Raw genomic sequence first — 13411 nt, 5'->3', positions numbered from 1 at the left:
CCAATCAAAATGATTTATTTATGTTGATACGTGCGCTACCGCTTTTAAACTGGTATTGTCAACATAGCTCCATTTATTATCTATCACTTTTAAACTAGACATAATTTTCTTAAACCGCATAGGCTCTCATTGCCTCCGTAACATACAACAAGCTCAGCATATATTGTGTTTGCTTATAGCTCTGTGAGTGTGAATATATAACCTGGCGTGGGTTATCTACCTTCTTTACACGCTGTATAATCTAAATCTAAGCATTCTATAGTTTTAAGGCTACTCGATTTTTCTAATCACCACTCTTGAATTCTTCTAAAATCTATTTATAATTCCGTTTATGGATGTCATGGTAGAGCGATTAAATATTTCAGCATACATTATACTTTTACAGCTAATATTGGTTCCTTTGACCACTCTCTAAATTATAATTGTCGCTCTTGACTACCGAAGGTGCGTGTTTACACGCATAACGTCAGAGGGCATACAAGCTGTCAATATCTGCAATTCCTCAATTACTAGTACTAGTTCAGCAGTGAGGGCATACATTATATACATGCCGTCAGAGACATTAGGCAGTCAAGGGGTAAGAGTTACATAAACAATTCTTTTTCTCCTATGTTCTGTTCAACCATGTTCGAGAAAATAAATAGCAATGTGCATTCCCAAGGATCCTGAGCTAAACGGGTCAAGACTCGCTCCCAGGCTGGGCATCGGAATCAGATTGCTTCTTGTCGCTGCCGTTGCCGTCGTTCTGTTCATTCATATCAGGAATCGGGTCACTGCTGCCCCCCAGCTTTTCCTGCAAAGTTCATACCAACACTGAGGCCAACAGATTTTACAGGAGACAGAAAAAAGCATCTGAAGAGAGTCACAATCACCCTAGCAATATGCAGAATAATAAGTCAAGGCATCGCAACATGTACCAACGATCTAGAATAGCTGATAATATGAAATGACAGTATCAAGATAGCCAACGAATGATACCTTGAGTGAAGCGTTCTGCGAAAGTAGCTGTTCGTACTCCTTTCTGATCCGTTCAAGCTCGGCCCTGAGAGACGAGTTTTCCGACCTCAGAGTTTCAGCACGTTGCCCAAGCTCCTCACACTCAGCCTAGAATAATCGAATAAGATCACGAAAGCACTGAACAAAATCCTCTTGAAACTTAGAAGATGGAGTTCAGGAAGCAAGACGATGTTAGCATTAGTGTTGCACAACACCTGCTTGCGCAGCCGGGATCTGCGTGCCGATTCTCTATTAGACTGCTTCCGTTTTTGCTTCTTGAGTTCCCTTTCATCCTGAATATTGCCATGATACAGTCACAGTTCGTAGCGGTTAGATTTTCCTATACTAACGTGCACACAAAGGCACTTATATAGTTATATAAACACAGCAGCATTGAATTGTAGTATCCTTGTTAGTATCTTATATTTACCACATCCAAACCACAAAAGATAGACAAACTTTTCAGAGCACTTCAAAAGATGGCAATGCTATAATTTATCTTATCTTTTTCAGTTTAAAACTATGGTGTTTGAAACAAGTACAAGAAACTTTAACCTGAACAGGAAAATGGAAACAATAGTGCATCAAATAGTTTCGCTCAGTGAACTCATTATATTTTTTTCAAGAATAAAATGGAAGACTTGTTTATGTTTATATTAGGTTGGAAATAAATAAAACAGAGTTTACAACACTAGCTGCCGCGGTGGTTACCAGACCTAACTCACTCACTCAATGGACTACGTGGACAAGGAAACAACCACACAAGGGGAGGTAAGACTAATTTCTAATTGAAACTATGAGCTCCATCTGAGTGCTTGCACCACAGGACTTCCAGGCTCCAGCCTTGCGTCCTCACTATCTAGAAACACTATCGGCACAGTCTACATAAAAAAAACAGTATGTGGTTCTACGGAGCAATCAATACTCTAGAAACACAAACAGGAAAACAGGACATGCCGACCCCTCAAAGAGCAAATCTTTTAGTACATATAATTGTAAAGTTTAAGCAACATGCTAAAGGACTGTACCCATTGGTCTCCCCGAGCTGAACCAGCTGGTGCTTTGCCATGCGTTGCAGAGACAGCTGCAGAACCTGGAGCTTCCCAGTAGTGCACTCCAATATTCAAGTTAGCTGTGGAGCTAGAAACTCCTCCAACCATTGCGCCCGGTTGTATTGGAAGCATCGCCATGGTTTGGTTTAACACTCCTTGTGATGCTGAATAAGATATGCTATTCTGAGAATTGCCTGCATATTGACAGGTTATACCCATCATCTTATTAAGACAAATATGCAATTCTACTGGTCTTTAGCATTTGAAAAAAGAAGTCCTTAGATACCCACCATCTTCCTTTCCATCATTGTCCTTTGAATGTGAATCCTGAAACAGAAAAAAAAATATTAAGGATTCCAAAAGAAGTGTTATGACAGCAAAGAGAGTGAGAACTACAGGTCAATCTCACATTTTCATAATTGGCATCACTTCCTTCACTCTCACTCTCACTTCCACTCTCACTGCAGGTAAAAAAAAACAAGGTGATTAGGTTGTGGATGAACTCTAGAAATGTGTAACTTACACTAACAAATAAAAACCTGTGCGAGGTAATCCCATTGGCAGATGGAGCAGATGTTCTGCCAGGCTCACTTTTCCCTGAAATTGTTACCAGAAATCTAACTCAATTTCTTGACTCCAATTGACTTTTATAATGAACTGTTGACTTGGAAATGACTCACCATTCATTTCTGGAGCACTTGGCGCGGTTCCCTGAAAGATATATTTCAGGACTACATGAAACCGCGATGACCAAAAGGGAATATACACAGTTGATTACTTACAGGAGTTTCAGCATGTCCATTTGTTGGCATAGGGTAATGACTAAACGGATGCATAGTCTGCCAATAATTTATTCATCATGCAAAAATGTCAGCCAAACAGGATCAAAGGGTGTGTGTACATTAGCTAGCATGTAGGTTAAATTTGTTAGGCATAAAAGTTCATACAGGAGGTGTAGAGGGATGGGCATATACTGCTCCAGGTGGATACATCACATAAGGTGGTGGTGGAGTCCCATAAGGTGGTACCATGGGCTGCAATTAAGGGGCATTACAGGTTGATATTAACATTAGTATAGATTACAGAGAAATGGGTGTCTCAGATATAGGGGCACCTGAGCTCCCCACATGTATGAATGGGCCTGTGGATTTGCAGCAACGGTAGGGGGGAAGAACCCATGTGGTGGAATTGCTTGGTATGCCTACCAAAATTTTTAACAAGAGATAAAGCCATAAAGGCAAGGAGAATTGCTTGATAAAAATATAAGGTAAATGAAACTTGTTTGTTTCTTAATTAGCAAGAGCATATTTTATATGGAATAACCTGAAAGCTGGGCCATTCAGGGTAAACTGAAACTGTTCCACTGGATGTGGTAGCTGGAGGTTGATCCTGAAAATAAGGAGGTAAGAAACAAAAACATAATGTTTTGTCACAATAGGAACAAGAGAATTGTGCTTTGGCCTAGTTGGATATTTGCTTGTCAATGGAAGGAACTAGACTATGTAACTAAAACAGAATTCGGCAGAAGGTGGCATTCAAATGCTGCTTAAACCTATGTATGCAAATTGCAATTGTGCATTTCAACTTTAATAGCAAGATTAGCCACATAATCTGAGAAAGGCAGAGTGTCCTTATATTTTTTATTAGTCCACAAAAGCATCAATTCATATCATGCCATACTTATTCGACATGTCCCCAGATTTGGCCACAACAAAAATCATGAATTCCAAAAAAAAATGCCATTATAGCTAGTGATTACCCTAAGGGGCCGTTTGGATCCCTTTATTTTGAAGGAATTGAAATTTACTTCATATAGTAGGTTATTTGGTTTGGAATTTGACATTTCATCACTTTCCAAAGTTTAGATATAAGTCTACCCCAAATTCTTAGGACGAGAAGGTGGAAATTGAATTTATGTATCACTAGTCTATGTTTCTACTCTACAACTTATGACACACTCTTCGACTCGCTCCTCTATAATAGAAATGTAGCACATAAACATCTCTCTCATATGACCAACCGTAGTATCTAAATATACTGTATAAAACTATATTAGCTTAATTGATCTATGCCTAAATTACGATGGAATTTAATTCCAAGGATCCAAACGGTGTCTAAGGTTATTGCTTGGGAAAAAAATGACGATTATCTCTTTAGGAAACTAACAGAAGCACAGTTAAGAACTGACAATGCCATTTATAAATATGCAAAAGTTTTTTTCCGAATGCAAGTAAATATGTAACAGTGTGTTACCACTGTTTCAAGTACTTGTTTTGATGCCTTTGAAGCCTTGGAGGGTGTGCTAGGGTCATTGCTTCCCATTGGTTGACCAACAATGCTTCTGTCCAATCAGGTTTCCCAATCACTCAATTGCAACCCAAATACCAACACCTGACGTCTTGAACAGGCGTAAGGCTTCCTGTTGAACTCAAGAGAAGTAAACACTGAGAGACACGATTACAAAAAACACGTATTGTTTAGCAAGAAAAGGATATCCTGTCTTCGTTTGAAATCTCAGGCGTATTCCATATTTCCATCTCGTTAGGACGAGGCTTGATGCCTTTATCCAACATATAATAACTCCTACGTGTTCGAGAGTGGGGAAACATTTATTCAATAATTACTCCACTATTATGTCCTTATGTGATATGTATATAACATCATAATTATAAACAGGCATGCTTCAATACGAATCTATGTCTCACAAAAATCATGCACTAATGTAGTAGTACCATTAAATTGTCCGCCAAAGCCCCGTCCAAATATAATTACGAACCGCAACACAAAAACTGGCAATGACCGGTTGTTGGCGGCATATAAACGCGTAGATAGAGTGCAGGGAAAGCGTGAGGACAATGCAGCAGAGTGGAGGTCATAGCGCACGTACTCGTCGCGCCGGTACCGGGCACGCCCCCACGTGGAGACGACGGGCAGACGCGGGCGAGGACCGCAGCAGCCTCCCACTTCTCGCGGCCGCACGCGGCGAGGCCACCGAAAATGCAGCGGCGGGCGAGGGCGCAGGCGGGCGGGGCGGGGGAGGCGGAGGCGGAGGCGGAATCCTACCTTCGTCGACGATGAGAGGTCAGCGGAGGAAGATGGCGTAGCGTGGACCGGGTTCTCGGTGGACCGTATGGGCCGCCTCCAACTGAAACGGGCGTGGGGCCCACTAAGGCGGGCGATGATGATTGGGGCATGGGCCTTCGATGACCCAGCCAGCCGCCCAGCCCCGCGATGATTTTTGATTGGTACAGTAGGTGGATGGATGGATAGGCCTAGCTGTGGCCCACCTCGAGCGACGCTGCAAACGACCGCCGTCCGTCTTTACAGCATGGACATATCTATACTACTTTATTAAAAACATAACTAGTATTAGTAGTCCGTATTTGCTACGGTTATTATATATCATATAAATAGGTATTGAGATATTTATTCAAATATAATTATTATTTATTTCTAAACACTAAATTATGTGTGGTCTGCTGGTTAGCTCTAAATTTCTAGAGCAAAGAGCGTGGATTGGAGTGATCGCTCTATACTATTTTTTGCGTGGTGTGTTAGCTGTGAGGGGGTGGGGTGCTGAGCAAGCAATAGCTGGCTGCGGAGAAGCTGGGTCCACAGCTCAGTAGCTGAGTAGCTGAGCGCTACGCGGGTGCTGGGAGGCGAAGCGCGTGGGGCGGGCCCAGAGTGTCAGCGCAGACGCGGAAAAACCGGTCGGGGCGCGTGGAGAGGGCTCAGAGTGTCAGCGCAAGGTGAAGTCATGGTAGCACCAGGTGCTGGGCCCCGCCCGCGCAATTGAATCCACACCTTGCTTCAGAAATTTGGGCTAACCACTAGTCTACATGTACCTTAGTGTTAGATATAAACAATAATTATATTTTAATAAATATCTCAATACCAATTTAATTTATATGATATATAAAAACCGTAGTAAAATATAAGCAACTTGCTAGTCTTCTAGTATATTCGTCATTATTCATTTAGTGATAATTATTACCGGTAGGCACGATATTGTTTCCTGTTTTAGAAAATTAATATTAGGCTAGAACTAGCATAAATTAAAATAAAAAAAGTTTCTCCAACGCTAGTTAAAAACCTCCATAAGCACTATAGTGGTAGTTTAGACATGCCCAACAACCATCGTGTAATGGAATTAAGACACGATAACAACAGAAAAAACGCAATGAAATGTTAAAGTTCACATGCAAGGATACAGGAAAAGAAGACTCAGAAAGAATGGACTATATATTTACAGATTTAGCATTAAATAGAACTATAAAAGCAGTTATCTATGTGTCTGTACTTAACTAACTTATTATTTTTTTGTTGGTTTTAACTTTAGTTTCCTCTAACTTATTTGGGACTAATAAGTTATTTGAAACTAAAAAGACTTTAGTGGTAGATCTTTGAAAACCTGTTTCTAGTCATGAGCTGTGAGAAAACCGTTACAAGCTAATATTTATAGGAAAATTAAAACAAGCTAATATTTATGGGAAAATTAAAATATATTTGGTTGAAACCACCGTCAACTGCAGATTCTATAAAAGTATGATAGTTTGATAACATTATAGGAGTCTGAAAATTTAGGACAGAAAGAGATTTTAAATTGAACTGGAGAAATATTTAATTGAGATTACAGTTACATGTTTTTGGCCGTGAATCTGATTCAAAAAGTAAAACCAAACACACCCTTCGTCGTTCGTTAACGCTGCTGCTCGAGAAAAATGGAAGCTGAAGCTGAAGCCGAAGGAATACATTCACACATTCTATTTTTTTTTTCCGTCAGTCTGTCAGCTCGCAGATTGGCCGAACAGCATACATGAATGAATGGCTAACCAACATCATCTGATGCACGGATTCGGTGGCTCCATTGCCAGCCAAGCACATTCAATTTGTCCAGCGGTAGCTGTTCAATAATGTACAACTATGTAAGAACTCGGTAGGAATCTGAACACCGCTCCCGGTGTTCGTTTCCTCTCACGAATCACTGGAGATTTATCTGGAGGAGCGCCCTCCCGGAGGCAGCCGGTTCAATCTTCAGTTCCCAGCCTAGTCTCATCCACACGAACCATCTCCCATATATATAATAAACCCGTTCACTACTGCCAACAGAAAAAGAAAAACTCTCCACTGCACCGCTTACAGGACCCATTCTGGCCCAGAAATTCTCCTATTGGGCATGCTTTCCCTTCGTGGCCTGGAGGCTGGAAGCTATCCTCAGGTATATCGTGACAAACTACTAGTGGTACAAGGTGTCTGAATAACCTCGAGATCAGGCGTACCAACACACTGAGCGGAGAACGATGGATAAATCAGCAATGAACTACCTCTAGGTCCACTTCAAAGATGGGTAACCTAGGTCATTCGCTTCGCCCATGTGCGCGCCTGCCTCTGCCCAACCTGCACTTTCATATGGGCTCAACAGACTCGGTCACACCCACCGCAGTTGCCCTTGGTGTTCCAAGCTATGGCGGATCTCGCCATCGACAGCAATGACATGCTTCCTCAATGCTAGAGCAGTTCGTTTCGTGTTATATTTCACTTGGAACCTTCCGACTGGGCTTTTGGCGTTGTTGACTGAGCTTTCTGGGATAATTTCATCCAAGAACTCATCAGCCACGTCGCCGTCTTCATCCATACTAAGCTGCCTTGTATACCACCTAAAACCCTGGTTGGATAAACACAGGAACCGGATCATAATTATAATGGGTGTTTTCAAATACCTGGTAAAAAGAGTTGCAAGCAGTAAAATCGAAAACAGCTGACAGCACTGAAGGAATTACGTGTTGTCGTCAAAGTACAATTTGCATACAAAAGGCATGTGTTTGGAACGACCATCTTAGAGGGTGTTTGAATGTACTAGAGCTAATAGTTAGTGGCTAAAATTAGCTAGACACATCCAAACATCCTAGATAATAGTTCAGCTATTAGCTATTTTTAGTAAATTAGCAACTAGTTAGCTAGCTAATTCCACTAGCATTTTTTAGCCAACTAACTATTAGCTCTAGTGCTTTCAAACACCCCATTAGCTTGATTCAATCTATGCACATGGCTGGAAACAAAGGCACACCATCACATAAAGATATACGACAGAGGGGGGAGAGGGGGGAGAGAGGGGACTACTATGATAGTGGCACACTTAAAAAAAGATGTACTAATGTAGTTAAAGTCTGATGGTGAATATCAAGTTTGCAAGTTTCATGTCCTACAACAAGAACTACAAGGTCTACTTGAACGATTGATGTGTGTGCAATACGTAGAGATGCCCATTTGTTAGTTTTGTCCTAAAAGAATAAGCAGTGATTTGCAACAGAGAATTATTAATTATTGTAAAAAAAATCAAAATATATGATGGATATTTATCGTGTAATCTACAGGAGATAGTCATAAAGGTTGAAAATGCTATCAAGAACTTCTTGCAAAACAGCCAGACAGCAGTGTCTAAAAAACTCAGCCAGTAAGGGAATGACCGCCCTCCCGATATAATATTTAGAGACCAAAACAATGGTCGCAGCCGAGAAAATACCCAAACTCTTGCCCCCCATATCACTAACGGGCCGGTGTCAACCGTCCACTCTGCAACGGCCCAACCGGAGGGTTGCGCACAGGACATCGTAACCTGATAGCGGATGAGGCACATCGAGAGGATTTTTTTTAACTAAGCCGGAAAATTCGCCCCCGAGGGGTATCGAACCCAGGTCTTGGAAATGCTACTTATAAGCCTTAACCACTAGGCTAGAGGCCCTTTCGCGAGACAACAATGTCTCATAATGCCAAATCAAAAGGTCTGATTCCACCAAACACCTCTCATTTTTGTAACCAAACTGGAATTCACAAATGACTCGTGCCCAAAAATTGGGACACACAACTGTAAATTTTTGAGTTCTTTAAAACAAATTTACAGATCATAATACCAAAGCACATACAGTTAACCAACTACAAACTATCTCAAGCAATCCCTTTATAAACACTCTACAAGTTATTAACACACATAGATAAGGCAATGAATCATTGATAGCAACAAAAGCATGAGAACCCCATCAAACAATAGCCATGAAGCTAAGCATAATTGATCTAACTAACCACATCAAAAGAACTTGCAGTCAAAAGGACACTAAAAACAAACAATTCAGAGAAAGGACCAAGACTAGTGACTACTTGATTAGACCAAGATGGTCAGAAAGAACCCAACAGAACACAAATATAGCTTAACTCTAGACATGCCTAGAAGCAAAGGTGACTAGGTAATATCAGATATAAAAAATCAAAGCAGATAAATCCGTAGCATGTTTAGTTACTTTATGAGATACATCCATTGCTTGGCATTATCAGTTTTGAGATAAGCATAGTCCAAGAAGAGGCAAGCGGATGAAACAAGAAAAATTATCGAGTGTAGACTGTTTGAACATACCAGTCAAAATGGATTTTTAGGGAAAAACACAATATTATGCCCTATATGTTCCAAACTACTGATATTTGACATCCATGCAATTTAAAGTAAGGCATGGCATATATACCTTCCCATGCAACCCACACATATAACACTACAGTAGCCCATGTAACCTTAGAGTGGAAGCAACCTGGCCTCAAAATGGTTACATTACATCAACTTTTAATGCACCACAGAACACTAGCTGAAGACCATAAGGTCTAACAAAGGTGATCGACATTGGTTATTGCTTGCATTAGGCTGTTCCTACTCAAATTTATCTTTATGGCAATTTGCCTTGACTACCTTTCTCTTAGCTAGTCCAGCACAAATAACACACAAAAAGTTCAGCACCGCGAGTTTGCGGCTCTGAGGCCCTGACACTAAAATGAAGTGTGCCATTGTTTCCTTAAAAGCATGACAGTAAGCTGTCATAAAATGCACTATTATGCTAAGCTATTTGTTTGGGAATTACAATGATTGTCACATAACTAACATGAAAGTAACGCAGTTTGATGCTGGGCTAAGGGCTTACTCTTTATCTTCTAGTTTCAGTCCAAAATGCAGATTGTAAAAGGAAAAACATCATAAGCTAATAGTGCACACATTACCCACACTTGTTAAATTATGCATTTGCACTGAATTGGGCAGAAGGACTAGTAACTTTCGCATAAGCAAGTCAAGTGATCATCTAAGCCACAAACTAACCAGTTTAACACGGCACCGACTACAAGTACTTTATGTGGGTTATCTAGGAGAAATCTTGAAGCCCAAAAATCAACAATTCTGCGGCGGCAATGCAGAGAGACCTTTGAGCCACCAGATACTGGCGCAACAGCACGCTACAAGCACTACAGCAAGAAGAAAAAAGGGAGGGAGTGGGGTTTCCATTAAACCAGATCCCGTTAGCTCCGAAGCACAAGTCCAACCGACGCCATCATCGCAGAGGGGAAAGGAATCTCCGGGGGTACCTGAACGCCGCCGTCCCCCTGCGGGCAGGGCAGCAGCACGGGCCCGGGCCCGGGCCCATGCCGCTCGACGGGGACGGGGACGGGAACCTGGACGCTGAACCCGCGCCTCGCCCCGTGCGCCGCGGCCGCCCTGTCACGCGGGAGTTCCGCGGCGACGCCCGCGGAGGACGGGGAGTCCGAGTGGTCGGCGTCGTCCCGCGACACGCCGAAGAAGCCGGCGATCCGGCGGAAGAAGCCCATCGGCGATGGGGCCCCAGTCGACCCCCGATGGTGGAGTGGTGGGAATGCCAATGGCCCGCCGGCGCGATGTGATTATGCGAAGAGTTGGGCTGCGTGGACGTGTGGTGGTAGGGTAGGTTTCGTGTTCGTCCATTTTGTAGTCTTGATCGAGTTTTATGTAGAGTTTTAGGACTCCTCTCGAATCAAAGGAATATTTCCTGAATTCTATTATTTTTTGAACTAAATCTTGCGAATTTTTTTATACCATCCTTATAAAATTCATATGTTCTAAAGGAGGAGTTTTTACTACATTTTTTTCATTTCCCCGTTTTCTTTATCATTGTTTTTCTTCGAGATATTATGTTTCTTCGGGTAGATGTATGTAAAACATCTTAAGCTCTATCTCTACTCTTATATAATCCATCATTTTAAATATCACTAAATCCACGTCAGTGATCCCTCACCATTAAAACCAACGGTACGGAACACTTTATTTACCTCCTCTCTCAATCACATCCAACCGTCTCTATTTTATGGATCATCCCTCATCCATCAACAACGCCCACAAGCCCTTGACAACGTGTGATTAACGACGCCAACGCGCGATTATGGCACGAGGACACCGTCGCCCTCGCCCTCGGCTGCATGTGTGGTCCAACGGTTTCTGTATCCCATTTTCTGGACACTGCACTGGTAGTGACGGCTGCGACATGCAGATTGATTTCGGCTCAGCCGTGCGCGCTCTGCATGGCAGGGTGGTTGGAGTTGATCTCACGGTCTGTTTCGTATCCCGAAGCTTTGAATTACACTAGATTAACGGTAAATCTACATGTGCAGGGAACATTCATAAAGGGTCATTAACATGATCTAGTCCTGATGCAACTACACGGACTTGTGGGCAGCAAGAAATTTGTGATAGACACTGCTGTGATTAAGTATGTCCTCTTGTTGGTTTGTGATGGAACTGCAACTTTCCTGGCTGTCTCCTCTGTTGGTTGTGATGGAAACGGACGGAACGGAACGATAGAAAACCGGATCGTTGTTGTGTGTCGTCTTCAACGGTTCCAGGCCGGGTTTTCCCGAAGACTCGCAGCTTCAGCCATAAGACGAAACGCAAAAAAGGTTTTGCTTACCATAATCCAAAAGTCACAATAGGCAAACCAAGAGAGTACGAACAAGCTTACTTTGTTTTGGTTGGGGTGCGCCAGGTCCGGCCAGCAGAGTGCAATAGCTGGACGACGCATGAGAGCCCCCAAGGGCAAGCCACCGGCAATGGACCCTCTCCTACAAAAAATAAATTTAATATCGAAGTAGGCACATAGCCCACATATCAGATATTAAACTGATAAAAACAGATATTACACTTGATCTTAGCCAAAAGGCCGAGAAAGGTATGCTTTACTCCGCTGCCGTGCCTCTCGTTTTGTAGCTCCCTCCCTCCGCGCCCGGCTCTCGGTAGACGATGTGGTGCTAATCTTACAACGCTTTCCCTCTCCATTCGACAAACACAGCAGCGGCGTCAGGGGCGGGCAACCAGAGTCCAGACTGTTGGAACTTGCTCTCTGCAGCAAGAAGGCCAACAAGAGTGAACGGTGGTGACAACAGGGTTACGTGCACGGGGGCAATAGCACTGTTGATCTAGCCCCTCACGGGCACTGTGCGGGGGTATTTATAGGTATCTGAGTGCCCAGCGTCTTGTGTTAAGGACGCATGTGCCCTCAGACACCTATTTTATCCCCAGAATATTCCCATAAAGCAGGGTTATAGACCGTAATTACAAGTACTCCTTTACAAGTCAGGCCCGTAATACAGAGGCGGCCACGCGGGGCCCGTTACAATGGGCCAGATCGCACGTGGGCCTTGGGACTGAACGAGGACGCGCCGTGGTAGGACGTCGCCGCAGGCCTTCGTCAACGTGCCGAGTCTTGCGAAGGGTGTCCCTGCCCGCTTTGTCTCTGTCGGACCAGCGGCTGCAGCGAAGGCATCGAGCGAAGGGTGGCGTCTTTGCCTTCGCCCCAACACAGACTCCAGAGCGACGAGAGTGAAACTGGGTCGTGTTGTTGCTGGGCTTCGCGTCGCGTCCAGCCTACTGCTTGTACCTGGCCGTCTCGCAGTCGCAGGCCATCGATTCACCGAGCGGCTCCGCACTTCCGTTCCTAGCCGTCTCGCAGTCGCAGGCCGCAGCTACTCACGAGGCTCAAAAAGAAATAAAGAAAAAAAAACCACTCACTAAAGCATTTGGCATTTTTTATCTTCTCGTCACTCAAAGCATAGAGTACATCGAAAATCATTTCCGAACGCCGCTACTAGCAAACGGTAGTTAAGAGGTCTATGAATACCGGTAGTTGAAAAGCTGATACCGACTATTTTCATAAACTGTGACAACCAAACAATGATTACAAAGATTAACAGTTCTAGTAATAACATGAAGTCTACAAGGCATGTTAAGAGGAAATTAAAATATGTCAGAAAGCTGAATAACTCTGGAGTTATAACGGTGGATTATGTCCACACATCGAATAATTTGACAGATCAATTCACTAATGGTCTGTCACGCAATGTGCTAGAAAGTGCATCAAGAGAAATGTGTATGATACCCATGTGAAATCTACTATAATGGTAACCTGCTCTATGTGATCGGAGATTCCGTTAAGTAGAGTGGAGAAACAAGCTAGGAGTAGGTTGTGAGGAAAGATCCCTTCCTTAACTCATTTCTGATGCACATCTCTTCTATCTGTAAGGCAGGA

The 13411-nt window shown here is 43.0% G+C and overlaps 2 protein-coding genes and 1 non-coding gene across 4 annotated transcripts; all 3 read right to left on the bottom strand.

Moving 5' to 3' along the window:
- Positions 1–483: 483 nt before the first annotated feature.
- Positions 484–5268, bottom strand: LOC103626563 (transcription factor HBP-1a). Of its 2 annotated transcripts, none has more exons than XM_008646978.4 (14): positions 4936–5268; positions 4302–4467; positions 3372–3437; positions 3163–3249; positions 2996–3082; positions 2831–2887; positions 2729–2759; positions 2588–2645; positions 2458–2509; positions 2339–2375; positions 2025–2242; positions 1212–1289; positions 979–1104; positions 484–793 (listed from the first exon to the last, which is right to left on the bottom strand). In XM_008646978.4, exons 2-14 carry the CDS (start codon positions 4368–4370, stop codon positions 680–682), a joined length of 1080 nt encoding a protein of 359 aa, XP_008645200.1. In that variant the 5' UTR covers positions 4371–4467; positions 4936–5268; the 3' UTR covers positions 484–679. The 2 variants fall into 2 exon arrangements, with proteins under 2 accessions (XP_008645200.1, XP_008645201.1); XM_008646979.4 differs by having other exon boundaries at positions 4317–4467; positions 4936–5171.
- A 1626-nt stretch (positions 5269–6894) lies between these two features.
- LOC103626562 (uncharacterized) lies at positions 6895–10794 on the bottom strand. The gene is made up of 2 exons (NM_001327870.1): positions 10446–10794; positions 6895–7713 (listed from the first exon to the last, which is right to left on the bottom strand). Exons 1-2 carry the CDS (start codon positions 10683–10685, stop codon positions 7477–7479), a joined length of 477 nt encoding a protein of 158 aa, NP_001314799.1. The 5' UTR covers positions 10686–10794; the 3' UTR covers positions 6895–7476.
- Positions 10795–11858: 1064 nt separating this feature from the next.
- LOC111589469 (U2 spliceosomal RNA) lies at positions 11859–12059 on the bottom strand. Its single transcript, XR_004849877.1, has one exon. It is a non-coding gene; the product is annotated as a U2 spliceosomal RNA (small nuclear RNA).
- Positions 12060–13411: the final 1352 nt, after the last annotated feature.

The sequence above is a fragment of the Zea mays genome, chromosome 5 (genome assembly GCF_902167145.1).
Source record: "Zea mays cultivar B73 chromosome 5, Zm-B73-REFERENCE-NAM-5.0, whole genome shotgun sequence".
Lineage (NCBI taxonomy): Eukaryota > Viridiplantae > Streptophyta > Magnoliopsida > Poales > Poaceae > Zea > Zea mays.
This window is presented reverse-complemented; position numbering and strand designations above follow the sequence as displayed.

What these genes read in the sequence shown, in the direction of transcription:
- LOC103626563 (XM_008646978.4), bottom strand. Translation starts at nt 4,370, where the DNA reads ATGGGAAGCAATGACCCTAGCACACCCTCCAAGGCTTCAAAGGCATCA. An exon ending in CATACATGTGGGGAGCTCAG is followed by an intron (nt 3,083 to 3,162) that starts GTGCCCCTATAT and finishes CCTTAATTGCAG; the next exon opens with CCCATGGTACCACCTTATGG. An exon ending in CAATGATGGAAAGGAAGATG is followed by an intron (nt 2,243 to 2,338) that starts GTGGGTATCTAA and finishes GTCAATATGCAG; the next exon opens with GCAATTCTCAGAATAGCATA.
- LOC103626562 (NM_001327870.1), bottom strand. Translation starts at nt 10,685, where the DNA reads ATGGGCTTCTTCCGCCGGATCGCCGGCTTCTTCGGCGTGTCGCGGGAC. An exon ending in AGGGGGACGGCGGCGTTCAG is followed by an intron (nt 7,714 to 10,445) that starts GTACCCCCGGAG and finishes TTATCCAACCAG; the next exon opens with GGTTTTAGGTGGTATACAAG.